This window comes from Protomyctophum bolini (genome assembly GCF_963924005.1).
Source record: "Protomyctophum bolini genome assembly, chromosome: 12".
NCBI lineage: Eukaryota > Metazoa > Chordata > Actinopteri > Myctophiformes > Myctophidae > Protomyctophum > Protomyctophum bolini.
Window position 1 is genome coordinate 32,558,053 of NC_137873.1, and position 23,201 is coordinate 32,581,253.

The 23,201-nt window shown below is 43.7% G+C and overlaps 1 protein-coding gene across 4 annotated transcripts in view; it reads left to right on the plus strand.

Moving 5' to 3' along the window:
* The window catches only part of col15a1b (collagen, type XV, alpha 1b), a 70,922-nt gene extending 48,147 nt beyond the window's left edge, over positions 1-22,775 (plus strand). For 3 of the 4 annotated variants that reach the window (XM_080777457.1, XM_080777460.1, XM_080777458.1), the window contains 26 exons: positions 60-119; positions 350-385; positions 661-702; positions 933-995; positions 1,657-1,692; positions 2,853-2,936; positions 3,502-3,567; positions 4,596-4,631; positions 5,560-5,622; positions 5,709-5,798; positions 6,348-6,383; positions 6,690-6,743; positions 6,894-6,950; positions 7,125-7,184; positions 7,385-7,429; positions 10,761-10,845; positions 11,540-11,565; positions 11,999-12,097; positions 14,404-14,548; positions 14,672-14,736; positions 15,543-15,674; positions 15,819-15,926; positions 16,587-16,664; positions 17,369-17,566; positions 18,369-18,484; positions 19,605-22,775. In XM_080777457.1, coding sequence (XP_080633583.1) covers positions 60-119; positions 350-385; positions 661-702; positions 933-995; positions 1,657-1,692; positions 2,853-2,936; positions 3,502-3,567; positions 4,596-4,631; positions 5,560-5,622; positions 5,709-5,798; positions 6,348-6,383; positions 6,690-6,743; positions 6,894-6,950; positions 7,125-7,184; positions 7,385-7,429; positions 10,761-10,845; positions 11,540-11,565; positions 11,999-12,097; positions 14,404-14,548; positions 14,672-14,736; positions 15,543-15,674; positions 15,819-15,926; positions 16,587-16,664; positions 17,369-17,566; positions 18,369-18,484; positions 19,605-19,827 — 2,103 coding nt within the window. In that variant the 3' untranslated portion in view covers positions 19,828-22,775. The remainder of the gene's footprint in view (positions 1-59; positions 120-349; positions 386-660; positions 703-932; positions 996-1,656; positions 1,693-2,852; positions 2,937-3,501; positions 3,568-4,595; positions 4,632-5,559; positions 5,623-5,708; positions 5,799-6,347; positions 6,384-6,689; positions 6,744-6,893; positions 6,951-7,124; positions 7,185-7,384; positions 7,430-10,760; positions 10,846-11,539; positions 11,566-11,998; positions 12,098-14,403; positions 14,549-14,671; positions 14,737-15,542; positions 15,675-15,818; positions 15,927-16,586; positions 16,665-17,368; positions 17,567-18,368; positions 18,485-19,604) is intronic. The other variant, XM_080777459.1, reaches the window with a different exon arrangement.
* Positions 22,776-23,201: the final 426 nt, after the last annotated feature.

The following is a 23,201-nucleotide window of genomic DNA, read 5'->3' on the forward strand; positions in this document are numbered from 1 at the left end:
TGATTGCTAGTGTGTGTGTGTGTGTGTGTGTGTGTGTGTGTGTGTGTGCGCACTTTCAGGACTTGGAAGGATCTGGGAAGAGTGATATGCTAATTGGGTCTGGAGTCAGAGGCCCACAGGTCAGTGTGTGTGTGTGTGTGTGTGTGTGTGTGTGTGTGCGTGTGTGTGTGTGTGTGTGTGTGTGTGTGTGTGTGTGTGTGCGCGTGTGCGTGTGCGTGCGTGCGCGTGCGTGCGTGCACAATGTCTGCACAATGCACATGCATGTACCTACTGTATATAAGTTGTGGTTTTATTTGACGTATCTGCTCAACATGCTATCTTCTTGGTTGTTTGCTTATTTTTTCCCCAGGGACCCCCTGGTCTGTCCGGCCCACGAGGACCTAAGGTAAAAAACCTCATGCATACTGGATGTCATGTACGCATTGTATGTGCATTGTCTTGCATTGTTGCTGATTGGTTGGGTGGATTGTCACTCATGCATTGCATTGTTGCTGATTGGTTGGGTGGATTGTCACTCATGCATTGCATTGTTGCTGATTGGTTGGGTGGATTGTCACTCATGCATTGCATTGTTGCTGATTGGTTGGGTGGATTGTCACTCATGCATTGCATTGTTGCTGATTGGTTGGGTGGGTGGATTGTCACTCATGTCTCCTGCAGGGTGACGACGGGCTTATGGGAGCTCCAGGGTTGTCTGTCAAGGTAGGCTGACTGGCAACTTCTCACGTTCAAATTCTATACAAGATGTACTAGAATAACTAGATAGTCACCCAAAGATTTCTCACATAATCAATCTCTCTCTCTCTCTCTCTCTCTCTCTCTCTCTCTGTCATCCATTCTATCTATCTATTTTAAATCTTTCAACATGCTGCTTTTGCTTTTGGACTCCTGCAGTTATGTACAGATGCCATGGTTGTGTTCTGTACTTCCAGGGTGAGAGAGGAGAGTCTGGGCCAGAGGGACTGCCAGGCCTGGCTGGACTACCAGGGGCGAGGGTTAGTAGTATATTGTATCAACGTTTAACCCAGATTTATACTTACTGTAGTTGCAGGCAACAAAGTATATCAAGCTGAAAGGTCGGCATGTGCACGGGTGGAATTGGCGGCACTAATATTGTATTATATTGTATATAATTATTAATTTCCTCTTGCATTTTGGAGTGCCGCCACTTCCACCGTAGTGTGGTAACTTTTCCGTAACAGGCCCCTGGTTCCAACGGGTTCGCGAAGGTCTTTCTCTATGGAGAATAACATGGGGTCATCTTAAAATCATCTCATATAAGCATTGGGGTAAAAGAAAAGAAAAAAATCTCTGCAATATTGCCGGGGAGGTGTCTCTGTATCTGTATCGTGTACGACAGTCAGTAAGTCATATTTGATACAGTCTGTTTCTAGCGAAAGTTTAACTAATTTGGCAGCAGTAACATTAGCATTTGATTCTTCATATATATATGATTGAAACTGCCGGGATGATTTGTTATTTTTCAAACACAGAGGCGATCTAAAATCGGGGATTTTAATACAAATAAAAAAGCACCGTGGACTTAATTGACACCAGTGTTACAGTAGACATTAGATGGCTGCTGTGGCTGCTGATCAATGGCTGATACTGTAGATATAGCTTACTCTCTCTCTCTCTCTCTCTCTCTCCTCATAGGGACTCAAGGGAGACAAAGGAAGTTCAGGACCTAAGGTACAGTAATTGATAAGTCAGTATTGTTTCAGAGGAACAGTTGTAATGTGGTCTTGTGTAGCCACTAGCCAGACACTCAGCCTACTCATAATGTCTGTCTACTCTTCACTCAACTCAACTATATTTATATAGCACATTTATCATGGCCAGGTCAACCAAAGTGCTGTACAGGTTTAAAAGAAAACAAACTGAAAACATACAAAATAAGCAGGCATTTGAAATAAAAGCGGTTAGATGTCTAGTGACATCTAAATTCAATGAATGGACTAAAACTGTATGGGAACAAATTGGAAATAAAAAAAGGTAACAGACCAATTCAAATATTTACCTTGACGTGGGATGGTATCATGAGTGGTTTACAAAGCAAGTGCGTGTAGATTTGTTACCGGTTGCTTTCTCCAGCGTCAAATCCCATTCATTGAATTTAGATTTTACCAGGAGATCTGTGTGATCATAATAGTTTTGGATGGCTCAGGGTAGAAGTCAGGCTTAAGCAAATATCAATGTGATTGATATTTAAGACAGTGCCCTCAATACCCTCATGTCTGTCTAATCAGGACAGTCAAGTTGCAACTTCAGCCTGTTTTTGGGACTGCTGCATTTACTACACTACATAATGTGTAAATGTTCAGATTTAAAATATAAAGTGATCACCCAAGGTGCCACAGGTGTTCGAAATGTCCTGCTACGGCTATGAGCAACCGCGTTGTTTAATAAAAAACTTTAGTCCGACCCCGCCGGCTATTTTTCCTCAAACTCGCCTATTAGTTTGTATTGGCAGTGCGGTCAGTGTGCATATATCGAACACACCGAGTGTATCATATCAGAGTGCAACACACCTCCCAACCGATAGGGGCTCGTAATTGAAAGCATAATGGCGAAAAATGGCTCGGATAAAAAATATTTTTATTAAACAATGCGGAATGCACGGGTGCTAATAGCCGATCCAGGACATTTCTAACATCCGTGGTGGCCCCGGGATGAGCACTATATATTTGAAATCTGAACGTTTATGTACACGCTTTGCTCTGTAAATGTAAAGGTCCCAAATAACAGGCTGAAGTTAAGCCATGATGCTCGTGAAGTACGAGTATCATGTGAACCATGGCTAGTGTGGTCATGATTGGTATACAGCATAAGGAAGTGTTTGTGCTCCACAGGGCGAGTGTGGCACCGATGGACTCAATATCCCAGGAGCACCTGGGCCCCCCGGACCACCTGGACCTGCCATCAACCTGCAGGATGTATGTGCACGAGCATGGACGTTGTGCATACACACACACACATACACGCACGCACACACACATGTGTTGATTTCGTCGACTGAAACTATGACTAATTTGTTTTTGTCACTAACGAAAACTAAATCTAAACTAAATAAAAACTGACTATGATGACTAAAACTATGACTATTTCCCGATATCATCAACATGACTAAAATGTTAGGGAGGGACTAGTGGAGAAGAGATCCACTAGAACTAAAAGACAAGTCATTGTATGTGCTCTGAAAATAACCGATCTACTGTACAAGATCTTTGCTTGTCAATTGGCTATTTTCAGCATGCAACCAAGTGTAAAATTTGGCGACATTTAGCCAACTAAAATCTTACGATATTTAGTCGACTAAAACTGGACTACACTAAAGCACTAAAAAACACTAAAGCATTTCAGATGACTAAAACTAAGTGGAATTTTACTCAAAAGACTACAAATCTGCAGTCACTCACAGCACGCTAACCTGGCGTGCTGTGAGTGGCTCTATTATTGGCTACATTAACATGATGTGGCTGTCACATGTTCTGTCTCCAGCTGCTGCTGAACGACACAGAGGGCGTCTTCAACTTCACTGAGATCAGAGGACCGCCAGGGCTACTGGTGAGCAGCAGTAACACAGAACACACTCCCAACATGACCCCACGATTTAGAAGAGGAGCGATTTCTGCGCTCAATTCCGCATTAGGGTTTTAACTCACTCGCCGTCAACAGTGCCATCTAGTGGCTGGAAACGTTCCCTCACACGCCCGCTGTGTAAAGTGAATGGTAGACCGTCTTTATTTTGAAAGCTGTTCGCTCGGAAACAGACGACCGGAAGTGAAGACTTTGCTTATGTAACGTGTCCCGCAAATGTTATTGAATTCTCCCAAAAAACACCCATTTTTGTAACCGCGATCACGAACGCTGTAATTATGTGCCGCTTGTTATTCAGCCTGGAAAAAGGATTAGAGATAAATGGATTCTAAAAAAATAATTTCCATGCACGAGCGTGTGGGCGTAATCAATATACGTAATCAATATACAATAATTTCTCGTTTGGGTCACGGCTAAATAAGTTGCAGGGAACCACTGCACTGATGAAAATGTTTGGCTGAGGACTGAGTGAAGGGCCTCCCACACCGTCTGCGAACGCCGCGCGTCAAAACAGCCGCCTCCGTTATTTTCAATTAACCTATCGCACACCGGCGGTGTCCCCCGCTCGCTTGCGCCTCGCCTGACGCGCCGATAGAACCAGTTATATTTTCCAGTCGCGCCGCGTCGGACGGAGCCGGTGTGTGTTGGGCTTAACATACTGTATACCATAGGTTATGGATGTGGGGGTTTTAAGTGCCCCTTTTATCCAGTGTATCCTCCATACATAACAGTAGTTCCTATAACTGCATTTCCATATAACTCTGGCTGCGATGTGGCTGTTTGATAATGCTGTATTTGCAAGCTTCACCTTTAACTCAGCTTTGCTGTGTTTTTGTGTGTGTGTGTGTGTGTGTGTGTGTGTGTGTGTGTGTGTGTGTGTGTGTGTGTGTGTGTGTGTGTGTGTGTGTGTGTGTGTGTGTGTGTGTGTGTGTGTGTGTGTGTGTGTGTGTGTGTGTGTGTGTGCGTGTGTGTGCGTGCGACTGTGCGTGTTGCAGGGCCCTGAAGGCTTGCCTGGCAGAGCAGGATTCCCTGTAAGAACCCTTTTTATTACACATCCTCATGCCTAGCATGTGTATGACATTGAATCACGTTATTCAATATGAATGATTTGATTCAATATTAATCACATGGTTCACTATGAATAATACGATTCAGTGGAAATCATGTGATTCAATACAGTATATGGTGCAATTCAATCGATAATTATATTGGACATCTCTGCTGTCGGGAAGAAACCACCAAGAAACCACCAAGAAACCACCAACTCCAAAATGTAACTTTTTCAGAAAATGAAAAATATATATATTTTTTCTTTTAGGAAATTAAGAAAACCTTAAATTAAATGAAAACAAAGCAATACTGCCTCTTCAATGTTGGTGTTGTGACTTTATATATTGTCAATTACTTGCATGAGAGTGGGAGAGGTGGTGGAGTTAGTTGCTTTAGCAGATAGTTTGAGGGTCCAATGGAGTTAAGAGGTTTTGTCCGAAGCGCCTTTTACTACTTTTCATTGGTTCAATATATTTTTTAACCAACACACAGACATAAAGTGTGTTCAATAGCACTGAATCTAAAACCTGGAGATAGGTGGTTTCCTCACGACAGCAACGATATGCAATCATTATGTCTGAAATGTAATGCAGTACACAATGGAAATACAGTAAATATGTCAATGTTTTCAACCAAATGGAGACTATAAAATTGGTTAAGTGACCATCCTCAGCAGCCCAGTTCTTGTGGGCTTATAATACACTTATTTAATACTGTGTACACTACACTACAGTATGTACAATATATAACTCGGAAATATTGACCCCCAAGGCACCAACGGTATGTCCTCTACTGACTGGTACAAGTGATATTTTTTCATATTTGTCATTCTTGTCCACTGACCCAAAAAAAGGAATATTTATTGTCTCCTGCCATTCTCTTCAGTCCTGTTTTTAATTGTCCCCCCAGGGCCCTCGAGGACCAAAAGGAGACTATGGCCCTGCAGGTATTCAGGGGCCACTAGGACACAAGGTAAGAAATGTTTTCTGTTTGAGCAGATTCATGAAAACAGACCAGACGGCTATAATGCTCTCAATTGTAAATAACTTCATTCACAGGGAGCAAAGGGAGAGCCAGGAGTGACCATTGCTGCTGATGGATCTATCCTAACAGGGTTGAGAGGCCCCCACGGACCCAAAGGCCCCAAGGTGTCTGTTAATGGAAAACAAATCTTTTTGGAAATGTTGACTTTGGTGGAACGGTTTACAGCCTGCTGTTGACTGCCTTCCTTTTTCCTGTGCTTGTCTCTCTAGCCTTTTGCCTTTCACACTTGAATTTGATCAACCCAGCGCAGGGGTTTCCACACGGCTTGAGACCCAAAAGATAAATCCGGTGTCTCCTCAGGACCCATACTGGGGGCGGGCTGACTGCGGCCACCTCACTATGACTCAGTGAGGTGGCCTGATAGGCCCCTATAGGCATGTCACTATGAGTCAGACAAACACCAATAGGCATATGGTGATCAGAGCCACAGATCCGACCACTATGCCCATATCTGGTCATGGGCGGTGCAACAAAACCCTTTCGTGATTATCTCTTATTTCAGTAAAAAAATATAAACGGATTGGTGGTTCAAAATATGTGGCAGTTTGTGAAACACTGTCCTTATCCTATAGCTAGCTCATTATGCCATTAACCCCTTCCTATCCCATTATGTTCTTCATTTAGCTCAATTTAGTTTGTGTGTGCATCCACAGGGTGACCGTGGTTTTCCTGGATCTTCAGGACTTATGGTGAGTTATTTTTAAATGAAAGACTATATGAATTGATGAAAGAAATGTTTGCATAGAATTTGTATAACGAAATATATGTGTGTGTGTGTGTGTGTGTGTGTGTGTGTGTGTGTGTGTGTGTGTGTGTGTGTGTGTGTGTGTGTGTGTGTGTGTGTGTGTGTGTGTGTGTGTGTGTGTGTGTGTGTGTGTGTGTGTGTGTGTGTGTGTGTGTGTGTGTGTGTGTGTGTGTGTGTGTGTGTGTGTGTGTGTGTGTGTGTGTGTGTGTGTGTGTGTGTGTGTGTGTGTGTGTGTGATTACTTGTTTCAGGGACCAATGGGCCCAACTGGATCTAAAGGAGAATATGGCTTCCCAGGTCGAGCGGTGAGTAAAGATACTTGGATTTGAGATAGGGTCACTTTATTGTGTGACCATGTGTCAACCCTCGCTCTCTTCTCTTCTCTTCTCTTCTCCTTCTCTCTCTCTGTTCCTGTGTCATGTCTCTTTCCCTGTGTCATGTCTCTGTCTCTATAGGGCCGGCCTGGTATGCCTGGGAGAAGGGGAGAAAAGGGAGACACCACTGGTCCACCGGTAAGAGACTAGTATTTCATTCATTAAGGTCCCTGATACACTGAGAGCGTCACTGCTTTCAGTGGACCTTTAGAAATAATTGGGAAACTATCAGGCAGGAGGTAATAATAAGAAATAATAATACCAGAGAGAATTTAGCTGTTTCTTCACTAACCTTTGTATTCTCCTCTCCAGGGACCTCCCGGTCAACCTGGCCAACCTGGACTTCCAGGAAAAGTTATCGGTCTCAACGGAGTAAGTATGAGTTGTGACAAATGGAAGACTGTGTCACTGTGTTGGTCTGGACAAGCAAACCTTTTCCAGGACTTGCTTCTCGGATGTGAATTAATTTAGCATTGTCTCGCGATGTGAAACAGATCATGTTAAATGTGAAATACAGTTGATGTCGATCGTGTACAGTCTGACGTGGGTGTGTTCTCCTCTGAATCTCAAAGACAGTGTTCCCGGTCCGCCCCCGGCCTCACTGCAAAATGGGAAGAGTAAGTGTGACTAAACCTGATTGGTCCGTTTCGGTCTGAACCTGGCCATCTGGTCGGTCTGTACCGTCTGTTAATTGGTGTATGGGTTTTGGTGGCATGGCGACTCTCTTGTCTGTGCTACAACAAGCACCTCCTCCTCCCACTTACCTCCTCTTACAGTACCTCCCTCTCTCCCTCCCGCAAAGTGACTTTTCCTATCCGATATCACACACAATATTGGCGACGCCTTCTTCTGTGCCTCTAGTCATGTGTCACATTGCAGGACATGCAGCACTGCCCGGCTTTGCTCCGTGGTGGGAAATATTGCTCGGTTGGCATTGCCTTGCGGGGGGGGGGGGGTAATTATTTACTATTCTGTCCCAACTCGAACAGGGCTGAGTCGGCTGTCTCGTGGCTCAAGTTCACTAGAGACGGCTGCCCTCCGTCGTGGTCTAAAACTATACTTTATCGGCCTAAAAAGAAATCGTGGGTTGTTGGAAAAATAGTGTCAGCAGTTGGATTTGAACACAGGAGGTGTAGATTGGGAGTCTAATGCTTAGTGAAGCACGCTATCAAGTTGGCTGTCAGAAAAGGGTTTTCAGGCTGTATTAGAATGTAAGAATGCCCCTCCCCGCGGGGCCCCTACTTCTTCCAACTAGTAGTAGGGCGGAGCGAACCACTTCCTGTGTGATATCAGGTAGGAAAAGTCCCTTCGCCTCCCTCCCAGCTCCCACCCGTTAACCGTGTGCGCGCTGTTCTAATCCCATGGTGCTCTCTCCCTCTCTCCAGTATCAGTCTTTTGGACGAGGTCTTATTCAGCTATGATTTTAGGCTGAATGTGAAAGTGCTTCTTCTCTGCTCGCCTCCTCCCCTGCGCATCTCAAAGAGAGCCGAGGAGAGTGTGAACACTGTTGATATTCAGACTCTGTGACCAGAGCTGGGTTCAATTCAACCTTCTTACCAATTGGTATAGGATCTGGCAAACGTCTTATTTTAACCGCTTAAAGCCTATATACTTTGTTGACTGTGGACCGAGTCTGTCCAGTTCAAATAGCAGATCAACAAGCTCACGTGTTGATCTACATCAACATGTTGATGTAGATCAGCTAGTTGAATATGTAATAATGTGTTTTTCAAAATAGTAAAAAGAAATAGGGATAAGGGGTTTAGCACTGACGAAAATAGGGTCCCAAATGTCTTTGCAATAGCTAGCCCATCTACAAGCTCACAACGTGTCACTGTGTAATGCATGTAGATCTGCTATTATGGCCGAATGTCTGCCGCCAGAATAGGGGTGCTAGGGTTCATGTAGTTAAACGTTTATTTTATTTTATTTTATTGCTTCGATTTAGAAGATAATCCACTTCCTGACTTCCGGTAGGAGTGGCTAAGCATATGGCTGCTTGAGATTTCAGCTCTCTCCGGTAAATACAATAAACCTCTCTAAACTCGAGATAAATGTTTTTATTGCAAAATATATTTTTGTAATGAATGAGAGGAGACAATCAAGGAGTCAATCAGTGAAAAATATACAAGAAAACGTGAGCGAAAACAACGAAATGGTCGAAGAAAGACACACGGGTCAAGTGGATATGTTGGCAACAACGAGAGAACAGGTGGCCTAATCAGGAATGCCCAAATAAATAAGAGACTTTAAAAAGGACGACTGAGTTAAGCTTCTTCAAAGAATTAAGGAAGATAAACCACTTTAATAAAGTCCTGGTGTCCTTGGGTTGGATCCACAAAGCAACATCTCTGAGTATTAGTTTATCTCTGAGAGTGGGTCCATTTGTACACTAACACTCGTGATTTTATTGTAGATAAATTACTTGCACTATAGAAGCTTCCTTGACACACACCGAAGTGTTTCTTGTGGTAGTGGTGGTGGTGGTGGTGGTGGTGGTGACTACCAGTATCTGGCTAAATGCCAATCAACCCTCAGAGACTTGAATGGAGAGTTAAATAGAAAGCGATTCCAGCTGTTGTAAAGTTCAATATACAGTAGTTGGTAGACACTGGTGTTCCTATAGTACCAATTAAGGACCACCAACTGAACAGTGTGGTGAAGGTTGATGCCATAAATGTGTCTGAACATGGACTTGATAATAAGGTAAAGAGCCACAATCTAGGCCGGTTCTCAAAGTGGAATACTTGACGGTGCCTTAAATAATCCCTAGTAACAGTAAAACAGTTATTGTATTAACCAGAGTAGAGGTTGGCATATTAGGGGACTGAATTACATTTATTATAGTGCCAAGTTGTCTCAAGTCTCAAGATAGATTATCACCTGGGAATTCAATATTCGGTTGGTTAATTTATCACATACACCTTATTTAGACACAAAGACAAATGGAAAGATATAATTTGATCAATGCGGTAAAATGAGTACTTTCACTGCACATACTGGTATGAGCATGACAAGTATTTAATAACCGACTGCCAGATCAGCCCTAGGACTCATAATGGATACGACTTATCACCCTCTCATCCTCGGTGGTTGTTCTTGGGGGGTCTGCTTGCTGTGGAAATATAGACGAATGCAGTGGTTTTCAACCCTTTTCATATCAAGGCCCATTTGAGCCACAGACCACCATTTGATGAGATGTAGCTTTGCAGACCCAAAAGTTTAGGATTTTGTCCACAATTCAATGGTCTATTGATGTGGATAGGAGAGATAACATGCAAACGCAATTATTATACATTCTCTAATTGTGTAGACGTCTTGTAAATTAAGTAATGCAGATGTTTAACAATCATTTTGTTAATGTTAATTTGTTTATTAATTTGTTAATTTGTTAATTTAGTTAAATGGTTCCGTTTGGTTTCGTTTTACGCTCTCAAGAGTTAAAGATCTATAATAAGGCTCCATCATTTAGCTGGGGGACCACCTTGAACCCCTTCAAGGACCACTGCTGGTCCCTGGACCACTGGTTGAAAACCACTGGGCTAATGTATGAGACCGCCTACTGCAATCCGGAAGCGTTTTTCCTGCAGTCTCCAAGGGATGTGGAATGGTGGAGGGAAAACCTTAATGTGCTGCTGTCCCCCAGCTTGTGTCCTCTCTTTTAACAGGTGTTTTCACTGCTGGTGGCGATGTTTTAACTTAACCAATCGACATCCCTTAATGCCTGTCCGGTTCTGTGTTGTTCACTGTCATTTTACATTGTGTTTACATTGTGTGTGTGTGTGTACAGTATTCAGTGTTTCTTAACAGTCTGTCCCTTTAATGACATGTAATGTGTGTGTGTGTGTGTGTGTGTGTGTGTGTGTGTGTGTGTGTGTGTGTGTGTGTGTGTGTGTGTGTGTGTGTGTGTGTGTGTGTGTGTGTGTGTGTGTGTGTGCATGCGTGTAGGAGTCTGCGGTTGGCAGAGGCTTATCATCTGGAGTAAAGGGAGACAAAGGAGACATGGGAACACCTGGAGAGCCCGGCACACCAGGTATAGCAACGTGAAAATGAAAGTGGCTTTACCTCACAGCAGCCCATCACAGATACCGTGTCTTGGAGATGCCTTAGAAATAGGCACTCAAATGTAACCCATTCTGACCTGAGATCAGATTCTACAAATGTCTTCTACATCCTGACAGTTTTCTGAAAAAGCTATGTTTCTGTGTCAGTCGTTCTTCGATTTTTCAAAAATACGAGCTTGTAGATCTGCTATTTTTCAATAGCTAAAGCATAACATAATGCTAACACCAAAAGGGGTTCCCGCCCAAAAATGGGTCAAGTGAAAGAAACGCCTAACTTTCCTACTAGGGATGTCCGGTTCACGTTTCTTCGCTGCCGATCCGATTTCCGATCATTTGATTTTGAGTATCTGCCGAAACACATTGTTCTCGATCGGATATTTATATTTTTATAGAACAGTTATGCCATATCACAATAGTATACAATATCCCAAATCACAGACAATATCCAGTCAAATATCATGATATGGATATTGATACTAGGGATGTCCCGATCACATTTCTTTGCTCCCGATCCGATTCTGATCCGATCCCTGATTTCCGATCACGTGATCTCGGATCGGGACAACCCTACTTCCTATGAAGCAGTAACAGTAAATTAAACTTTGTGTTGACAAATGACAGCTCTGTGTGGTTCATTGTCTTCTTAATTTGTCATCTTCTCAGAACCCATGTTTCCTGATGGAACTATGGTGAGTCCTACTGTCTTAATACTGCTTTTGAATCATTCTATTATCTCTTCCCCTTCCATTCACACTTTTAAATCCCATCTATAGACACACCTACCTGTCTGTCTGTCTGTCTGTCTGTCTGTCTGTCTGTCTGTCTGTCTGTCTGTCTGTCTGTCTGTCTGTCTGTCTGTCTGTCTGTCTGTCTGTCTGTCTGTCTGTCTGTCTGTCTGTCTGTCTGTCTGTCTGTCTGTCTGTCTGTCTGTCTGTCTGTCTGTCTGTCTGTCTGTCTGTCTGTCTGTCTGTCTGTCTGTCTGTCTGTCTGTCTGTCTGTCTGTCTGTCTGTCTGTCTGTCTGTCTGTCTGTCTGTCTGTCTGTCTGTCTGTCTGTCTGTCTGTCTGACTGACTGACTGACTGACTGACTGACTGACTGACTGAGCATGTGTGCCTTCCTCAGGGAGACAAAGGCGAGGATGGCTACCAAGGTGAGAAGGGTGACAAGGGGGACGAAGGCCTGCCCGGTCCTCCAGGCGTGCCTGGGAGGTCAGGACCCGTGGTGAGTTTCTTTATTATTGAGTCGTCTGAGTGGTTGAAGTGCACACCTCCCCCCCCTGTGAGGGTGAACAGCTCCTAAACCAGGGGTAACCAACCAGGAGTTCGCGATCTACCTGTCGATCGCGGGAACGTTTCCAGTCGATCGCGAAGTGTTAGACCCATTGGAATAATGTCAGTGCCGCTCGTCACATGCAAATTAATTTTGAGCAGAGCGCTGTGGCTCTGAGTTTGAGAATAGACCCCATCGTCCAAGGGTGTCTTAGCAACACTGAATGACCTGTCCCATTGGTCGTGTGCTCGTATCATGAGCCAATGGCTGCAGCTCTGAGCTTCCCAGACCCAGGTTCACATACTACACTACACAAGCCTAAAGAGAACTGACAGGTCAGCCACAGGGCTGCTACCATATTAGCAGCTGTGAGCGCTCTTCTCTTCTCGTGAAGAAAGCAGGACAGAGTTGTCAAATAAATCCCGCCGTCATTCATACTGTATTTATTCTCCGACCCGACATTAAAATACGGAACAACGTGCGTTCATTACGGGGCTCGTGACAGGCTGCAGACACAGATAGATAGATAGCGCCGCTGCTCCTTCAGTTTTCGTTGTTCGTTGTTATAATATTTTTTATTATTGGGATTTGATCATTGATGCAAATTCTAAACATATGGATGCAGCTGCAGAAGTTGTGTTGCTTAAAGGAATGCATAGTTGCGTTCTCCTCAACTGCTGCGCACTGTGCGTAGCAACAACAAAAATATAAATGAGAAAAATATACTGAATATACCAGTCTGCAATGCAAACTAATAGGCGAGTGCACTCCAGGGCATATGCAAAGGGAAAGAATGACTTCTGTCCGTGACAATAATCAATGCTACAGTTTGAATTCTGTACACATGCACACATAGAGCAAAAAATATGATAAATATGAAAACTTGTTGAAGTACAACGCATGAGTCAAGTAGCTGCTTTTGTATCAAACCCTTTCCTCTTTACTGAGCCTACTGTCATTGAACTGCTGTCCGATAAAATGCAGGATGTGTTTGCATTAACTTCAGATATTTAAATGGAGATTATTGGATTAGTAAGTAATTTAAGCTTTAGTCTTTGTGTGGATGTGTGCACATGCATTGAGCCTGTCAGAAATAGCAAAAAAACAAGTGTTTTTTCTAACACGTTTTAGTGGTAGATCTTGGCTTACAATTGGGAATAAAATGGGCTCTTGGGCTTGAAAAGGTTGGTTACCACTGTCAGGACCTAAACCAACCAAACGGGTGTAATCTGCAGTGTCATTCTGAAAGCCAGCTTACTGTTAGTAAAAACAACAAAACATGTGGCTCAATATTGAAAACATGTGATTTGACTGAGGGACTGCCATTGTGCAGCCTACGTTTTTTCACCAGAGGAGAAGCATTTATTTGTATTTATTTTTAATCCAAAATGAGCATAGGCAGACTCTTCACATACTAGAGTAGAGCATGTCTGAAATAAATGAAATGACACGTGACCACTGGAGAGACAGCCGGAATGTAGACGGCACCCGGGAGCAGTATGGGTTGGCGCCCCAGCCTGTGTCTTCCGTGAGGAAGAAGCCCAACAAACCCACCTTTAGGAGGGCCATTCAAGCCTCAAGCGGAGCCTGCGGCACTACCAAGGGCAAGGTGGAGCCTGCGGAACCGTTGCGGCTCGAGAATCCACCATTCTTGAATTAAATGCCTGGTGCTGGGAGTCTGGTGCAACGCACAGGGGCTGGACCTGGTGAGAGCAGGAGTGGACCTGGTGAGACGTAGGAGGGGCCTGGACAGGAGTCAACCCACAGAGCCTAGTCCTTCCACGCGCCAGAATGGTACCTCCCAGTCCCGGCAGAGTAGTTCAGGAGGAACGGATTGTGTGGCCCTGGTTTTTCCCTAATGGGACTGATCGAGGGTAGCTACTGGGACGTAAGTCGGGACTTGATCACCCCGGCTGGGTCACCTGAGTGAGGGGTATGATGTTGGGAGACCCGAAACCCAGATGACCTTGGGATACATCACTGAGGATACGTCCCAGGTGCATCAATGCGATGTATTTTTGTTTTAAATATGAAATAAATGCTTAAACATGTAGCTAGGTGTAATGTTAGAGTCCACAGAAGTGAACCTTTCAGGCCTGCTGTTTCTCTGCAATGCTATGATTCTATGTCATGAAAACAAAAATCCAATGACTTAGTCAAGGTGGGTCACAATAGTCTCAATGTGGATTTCAAGGGCGAGCACTATTATTTTGAAATACTCTGTTTCTCATGAATAATGCATAATTGTTTTTCTGCAGGGTCCTAAGGGCGAGTCTATCATGGGACCCCTGGGTCCTGCTGGTGAACCTGGCCAGCCTGGGTCTCCTGGGTTTGGAAGACCTGGTGCCCGCGGCCCGCCTGGTCCGGCTGGTGCCCCCGGACCCCCTCCTGTTTATGGAGCATGTATGTCTTTTTCTTGCCCTTCTAGGCCCCACAATGCACAAAACACAATCATATTTTGCTGTGCATTTATTTATCTGCCGTGAAAACAAAACTCAATGTATTGAATTTGCTGACAACTTCTAGCCGTCAACATCCCCGGCCCCCCTGGGCCCCCCGGACCACAAGGAACCCCAGGATACGCTAACCCAGTAAGTCACTTTTAAAGATCTCTGAATAGAAGACACTAAGAGTAAGACTAAACTATTTATATTATTCAAAAGACTGAGAAATATTTTCTTGCTAAATTTACATTGCATAAAGACTACGAATGAACGACCTAAGGTTTTGATATTTAGTCGACTAAGACTAGACTAAGACTAAACAATTTCAGAAGACAAAATAGGACTAAGACTAAATGATGTGTTATTCAAAAGACTAAGACTAAATCAAAATCTGCTGAACAAATTAACAGTGCAGTGGACTGGCAAGGCGGCACTGCACTGTGTGTGTGTTTTTGTTTTTATAAGATTTTCTTTTTGGATTTCGCCCTTTTTTTTGATTGATAGATGAAAGTGCGGTAGGCTGACATGAAGAGAGAGATGGGGGGGGGGGTGACACGCAGTAAAGGCCGTCGGGATTGGGAGTGGAACCCGCGGCACACTGCCAGACTGGGTTAGCAGCCAAGGTGCCCAGACAGCAACGCCAGCCGCCCGGGCCGTGTTTATAGAGATACTGTTTTTGGTCTGCGACACCGACAATTAAGAATAAATTAAGCTTAAACCCATTAAGACCTGAGACCAGATTCTACGTCTTCTAAATCATGACAGTTTTCTGAGAAACCTAATGTTTCTATGTCAGTGGTGCTCATTCAAACTATTTCATGTCAAGTACTCCAAAGATTATATGTAATTGGCTGCCGACCCCCATCGGAGAATAATGTTGTGCAGGGACCCCCAGAAGCAAATATATTAGTTAAAAATGTTGAACTAAAAACGTACGTGCGTTGTGATTTCAGGTGACGACCTATAAGACGGTGCATGCCCTGGCCAGAGAGAGCCACCGGGCGGCTGAAGGCACCATGGCCTATGTGGCCGACCGGGGAGGAGAGCTGTACCTCAGAACGCGCAACGGCTGGCAGAAGGTCCAGGTATGTACGACCTGCGTGTGTGGGCGTGTGTGTGTGTGTGTGTGTGTGTGTGTGTGTGTGTGTGTGTGTGTGTATGTGTATGCGGGTGCGTGTGCGTGCAGCGCGTGCATGCTCGTGTGTTCACTGTGTCCTGTCTGTCCCCAGTTAGGAGAGTTGGTCCCGTTGCCATCGGAAGGACCCTCCTCGGAAGCAGTGTCTCAGGCGCTCAGCAGACCAGGACAAAGTGGCAGACCTTTCAGAATCCACAGCCAGGTACATGCATGCTCTCTCTACCTCTCTCTCTCTCTCACACACACACACACACACACACACACACACACACACACACACACACACACATACATTCACGCCGACCCCCATACATTCACGCCGACACGCATACACAACTCTGGCTTAAAAACCCAACAAGTTAAGGGTCATGGCTTCATGTGGAAATTGACCTTCATAGTCCGTGACCAATTATATGACTTGTCTATGATGTTTAGGACAAGGTTTCAGTCTGATTGCCATTGACTTCTATTATAAAATATGTAAACAAAAATGTTCTGTATGTGAAAAGAAATGCATGGAGGTACTTCCATGGCTTACTGGCAGCGTGCGGAAGATATTTATGTATTTATTTATATTTATAAAAATCTGAAATAACATTTCCTGGGGCATGCTGGTCGACCGCAACATGTCAGCAGTGCACCCTTCTGTTCGATTCCGGCTATGGAGACCTGAGTTCGATGTCCTCACCACCCCCTCTCTCTCCCCCTCAGTTTCTGCTCTCCTATCAAAATAAATAGAAAAAGACAGGAAGCCTAAAACAGGCATTTGTTTGTTTATGGAAGCAGCTGTATTTCTGTAAGATTTTACTTTCAGTGTGAAAGGTATTTAGTTTTTTCTTTTGCATATTTGCTGTGTGTGTAGGAGCTACAGGAGCGGAGTAGCAGTAGAGGATACCAACCCAGCTATAAGCTGCCAGAGGCCTTCAACTCTGTACCTGGGGTGGGTAGAAACAACACACACACACACACACACACACACACACACACACAGTACACACACGCACATGCGCACACACACACACACACACACACACACACACACACACACACACACACACACACACACACACACACACACACACATAGACACACTAGAAATGCACTCTGTCGAGGTGCCAACTTGCGCCTTGCACACAAGTAGTTGTGTGCAAACAGAGCACGCAAGTACTGCTACTAACTAATGTCTATTACAACGGCTGTCCTTTAGACCCGTTATTGACCTTATACCAACGTACCTTAGTTATGTCACCATCAACAGCCAATAAAGGACCACCATTCTTACCCCGACATACATACATACATACATACATACACACATACCTTGTACCTTAGTTACGTACCTTAGTTACGTCATCAAGAATGGTGGTCCCTTATTGGCCGGTGGACAACGTAACAAAGTAATAAAAGAAAAATTCTAGGAGTAGTGAAAATAGCCGATCTACAAGCTCGCGGAGCGACACATTGTGAACTTGTAGATCACCTAATTTCACTAGTTTGGGTCCCCGGGGGGAACAGCTATGTTCTGTTTCTGGGTCACGACTCACGAATCACGGGTTATTACGTTTGGGAACCACTGCTTCTATCTGCCCTCTGTGCGTCTGTGGCTCACCCTCTGTCTGTCCGTCCCTCCTCCTCCTCCTCTAGCTCCATCTGGTGGCGCTGAACGCCCCGCTGAGAGGTGACATGCGTGGCATCCGGGGGGCAGACTTCCAGTGCTACCAGCAGGCGCGCAACATGGGTCTGACGGCCACCTACCGAGCCTTCCTGTCCTCGCACCTCCAGGACCTGGCCACCATCGTGCGGAAGGCCGACCGTCACCATATGCCTGTGGTGAATCTCAGGGTGAGGCCTGAGGAGGAGGAGGAGGCACACACACAAAATGCACGCACGCACACACGGAATGTGTCTGCATCAAGGTCGGCCGTCTACACAGTGATGCACGTTTTTCGTTTTGAAATATTCAAACGGACTTCGTTGGAACGTCATCTATGCACGTCCTGATAAATCGTATGACTGTCTTAAAACCAGAGGCCATCAACATGTCTGTACACGGACAAATGTGTCAAAGACAAAGACTCGGTCTTGTATGTGGCAAATATTAGATTTTCTGTTTTACACACCATTATAATGTTCTTATTTTGATCATGAGACCCAATTACTGAATGTCAGTCTCCAGATTTCCTTCAGATTTACGACACTATTTGTATGACACATCGGTGTCCAACTATAGTAGTACTAGTAGTTCTCAAATGTTTTATTTGCAAGGACCCCCAAAACTCTGAGGAACTCTCTGGTTCCATTTAAGCACTCAGTGCTCCATTTTCGTCACCGCTAAACCCCTTATCCCTAAACTGCTTTGCCTTTTTTTGTTTTTACTATTTTGAAAAGCATTTTTGAATAGTTCAACGGCAATCTACATTGACACACTGTGAGCTTGTAGACTGGCCATTTTAACTATTAAAAAAATGTTTTGAATAGTTACAGACCTGGCCTAGCTCTTTATGTGTTTCTGGTAATATTGTTTTGTTTCGGTTTGTATGTCCGTGGCAAAAATAATCTATTTTGACAAAAATGTCCACCACGAGGCAGCATGGTGATGACCCCCTGCTTAAAACGCACTGACGTTGCTGTCCTCTCCTCTCAGGGCGAGGTGTTGTTCCCGAGCTGGATGTCCATCTTCTCTGGGAATGGAGGCGTGTTCAACCCAGTCACGCCCATCTACTCCTTTGATGGACGTAACATCATGACTGACTCGGCCTGGTAAGTGTGTGTGTGTGTGTGTGTGTGTGTGTGTGTGTGTGTGTGTGTGTGTGTGTGTGTGTGTGTGTGTGTGTGTGTGTGTGTGTGTGTGTGTGTGTGTGTGTGTGTGTGTGTGTGTGTGTGTGTGTGTGTGTGTGTGTGTGTGTGTGTGTGTGTGTGTGTGTGTGCGCGCGTGTGAGACTGTGTGTGTGTGTGTGTGTGTGTGTGCGCACTTATCTGTGTGCACCGTGCTGTGTGGAATTTAACAGTTTGAACAATCTACACAGTATGAGTGGTGCAACCACTCCATTGCCCAGCAATGTGTGTCCCTAGCTTCCTGGCTGGGTCCGTCCGAGCACGGAAGTAGCGTTTTTTCACCACCAGGTTTTCACCACACATTTCTACTTTGACACTTCAGAGCCTGAAAAACATATTAACACAAACCTACAGTATGAGTTTACTTCAGTGGGTTTAAAGAGGTTCTAAAACAAGACATTTTAAACAAGTAACACCTATTTACTGTACATTTACACTGTCCTTGTGTAACATAACATCCATAGATGTGTCAGTTCATCATTGTAGCATTTGCTTTACCTCCATGCTGCTGTTGTACCACCGGGAGTACGTTGGGTAGTCAATGGCAGCATTACGGTAGTTTGGGGTTTGGGAACCCATGCAGGACGTAACCAGCCTGCTGCGTGCCGGGGTCAGTGGGTCAGTGTCATCTGGAATGGTATAGACATGCTCTATTAAATACTCCATCTCTTTGACCATATCTGGCCACCTTCCTCGGGGCTGGCCTGTCATTGACATACGCTTCGGCACACATTCTAGATGATCTTCAAACTGCACGTATTGATAAAAACGTATTGAAAAGCTAAAATCGCCAAAGAGAAAGATGAAAATGAACGCCGTGAGTCAATAGTGAAGTCACGTATTTATCTCAAAGCAGCAAATGCCAAAGCAGACTGATGATGCCGTTGATACATAAGTCAGATGAGAGGAAATAAATCACACCCGTGTGAACTGAGTGGTGCAATTTAAGAGCTTAAGAGGATTAAGAGCGTCTGCTAAATGCCTAAATTGTAAATTCTCTCTCTCTTTCTCTCTCTCTCTCTCTCTCTCTCTCTCCCCCCGCTAGGCCAGAGAAGCTGATCTGGCACGGCTCCAGCACGGCGGGCATCCGCGTGACCACTAACTACTGCGAGGCGTGGCGGGCGGCCGACCTGGCGGTGACGGGCCAGGCCTCCATGCTGCAGACGGGCCGGCTGCTCGGCCAGCACGCCCGCTCCTGCTCCGACCACTACACGGTGCTGTGCATAGAGAACACCTACGTGGACAACACGCACCACGGCAGGAACTGAGGAGGGGAGAGAGAGGGGAGAGAGAGCACATTTTTTTTGTAGGCAATGCGCGAGCGCACACGGCGCGCGCACGCACGCACGCACGCACGCACGCACGCACATGCAGGCACCTACATTCCAGTAGGTGTGCAGCACGTCGTATAGTATGAAACACAAATTAACGGTCTAAGATAGTACTGTAGTGTTCACGAGTACAGTAGTTTAGCACCGTGCACACGTGCGCGTGCACGCTGATACACGCTGATACACATACACACACACACACACACACACACACACACACACACTCACTCACTCACTCACTCACTCACTCACTCACACTCACGTGCTCAGTGAACCTCCACTTCCGAACAAATGCGACCCCAGTCGATGGGGTAAAGAATCCAAATCACAATTAGATTTATTTATGCCTTTCACTAAGCACCTAATAGTATAACAATCACACAAGACCTTACAATTCAAAATCAGTCACTCTAGTCTATACAGTCTGCTGGGGGAATGGAAACATGCATTGTGATATCAGTTCTCGACAATCTCCGTGGACTAAACTGCAACAAACTTCAAAAAAGTCCCCATCATCAGAAAATCCTTGGCAAAGATAATTATTTGATCTGTTCTTTTTTTTTTTGAAGAACAAAACGAACAGCCAGGGCTAAACGTGTATCACATTTAGGATCTTTGTTTTAATATCCACTTTGTTACCATGACAGTATTGTTACCATGGACCTAGTACTGTGTACTGTAACAGTAGCTATTTACAGTTGCAGTGGTGTAAAGTACATGCACACGGTCAATTACTGTACTTACCGGTAAGTACAAGTTTGAGGTATTTCGTTGTTTTTGTTTATTGGAGTATTTCCAATGTTCAGTACTTTTACTTCTGCTCCAGTACATCCCAGAAGAAAATATTGTACTTTTACTCCTCTACAATTATTTGAAAACTTTAGTTACTTTGTTTGTTAATATTACAAAACATATATTACCCACTTCAGCCCAATTTTGAATTCTGGGCTTTTTTCAGGGTATTTCTACTTAAGTGGGTAATGTGTGTTTTGTAATAATAATCCAAATCTTCAAAGTATTGGTATTTGGAAATACTCCAGCAATGTAAAAGTATTCCTCAACATTGTACTTGTACTTGTACTGTAAACTTGAGTAATTGTTACTTGTTTTGAGTAGCTGTTACTTTCCCATCACTGCTTCCCATCATAACTGGTGTCATCATTCCAGGCCTCGTTCCAGTGCTCCAACGTGTATGTGCCTTGAAGGAAGATGTAAATATTTGTAAATTACCTCATGGCATCACAGTCCAATCACACCTGAATTCATTTTAGATTGTTATGGTAGAAAGATATGTGGGTTAATCCGACATGCAACGTAACACCACACACACACACACAGCATTGCAGAGTGCATGCTGTGTGATATGTGCTGCCATTTGCTATTTCTTTTCCTCAAGATGATTGGATTTGAGGAAAGCGCAGCCCCCCCCTCCCATCTTAGTGGTGTAGAAACAAAATAACAAGTAGATATATAAAATATATTAACTTGATTTAAAACAATTTTGTAATTCCTTTTTATTTTTTTGTGTGTGTGAGTATACTTTACCCCTATACACCACCTGAACACCTTGTGAAATAGATTTTTGATTAACCCATTCTACAAATCATGACAGTTTTCTGAAAAACCTATGTTTCTATACCAGTGGTTCTCTCATTATTATTTTAGTGTCCAATGCTTTACATAACATGACATGACATGACTGAAAGGTTATGATAGTACTAACCATTATCATTACTCTCACACTACTCTCTCTCTCTCTCTCTCCTGTAGACATTACAGGAGAGTACGAGAAGCGACATCTGTTGGTTAGGATTGTACGGACACTGTAGCAGTTTGTCGGTGTCACAGCATATGCTTACTGTATGCTACTGGCAGGTTCAACCAGGTAGGCCTCCTTTATCCTCCACATGTGGCAGTATGGTGCTCATTTTTGGGTTCAGGTGCTGAGCATTGAATGGGCACGTTTTTAACTCACTGGTATGAACCCATCTATTGTTCTACCTTCTATGTTTGAAGGTACGTTTTCTTCGGGGTACAATAACTGATGGCATTCAGCAATATGACAGCACAAAATGGGATTTGAGAAAACTTTCTTTATTTTCTTTCTTTTACTTTGCCATGTTTGCAAAGCTCAAAGGCATATATTTTTCAGTCATATTTAAACTCTTCAAGAGCATTCATGTAACCAAATTGTAAATGGTCAAATCAATTCATCCAGCTCAAATTGTGAAATAGTTTCAGAAGGACTGATTGGCACTCAATAACCAAATATATAAAATATTGTAATTTGACAGATTCCAAATAATAATCTAAATACAGACTAGTGTTTTCACCATTATAGGGTTATAATTGTGATACTGCTTCCTAAAATAGCATCCAGGATTAGAATTTGGTCTCAACAACAAAATCTGTATTTCGAGCAGTAGTATTAAAGTTAGTTGTTGTTTTTTGTTGTATTTTGTTTTATCTTTCTTAACAACACATAATCAGGAAGTTCACATTTCACCATTACCATGAAAATGTATATAGGTGTTGTCCAAGCCCTTTTTTACTCTGTAGAGGTAGGTTTTTTGTATGGCACTCACTAAATGATTAAAGTTGTTCTTTCACCAAGCGATGATTGAGATGTAGTGACAGTATTATTCTGCCTATGTGAAAATGATAGGCCTCAATCTGTTTACGAGGCACATATGTGTTTAAAATATTTGTATTTTTAACCTCAAAGAACTGCTAGTTTTTTTATTGTGTCTGATTCTGTTATTTCTAATTCTTTTTTCTTTTCTTTTTTTTTTTTTACAAAAAGAAAATTCGGTAGACCTGAGAAAAAAAACGTTTTTGTTTGTACTCATTGACTGATGCTCAGCGAATAAATATCTTTTTTTTTTAAAGTATCGTCTCCTCTGCATGTTTATTTTCATGTTTGTAGACCTAAATGTCATGATCCTGACATGACAGCTAATTAATCCTACCCGGTGTGTGAGCATGTGAATTGATCATCCACAATCTCACACATAACACATTCATATTGTCATTTTTAAATAATCCATATTGAACATCAAGAAAGGAACCAATCCACATAGCCTGTTGTCATAGAATGGATAGTCCACCAGAGGGCAGTGATGTACTATATGTCAGGTCTTCATACACTGGAGGTCAACAGGAACATTACATTTATACTTGAAGGCGTGGAGGACACAAATAATGTACACGTTCTGGGTACCTAAGATTTAGACTCTCGTAGATGTATTTTATAGATGTATTATATCGATTAAATACATATACGAGAGTCTAAATCTTAGGCTACTGCGGGT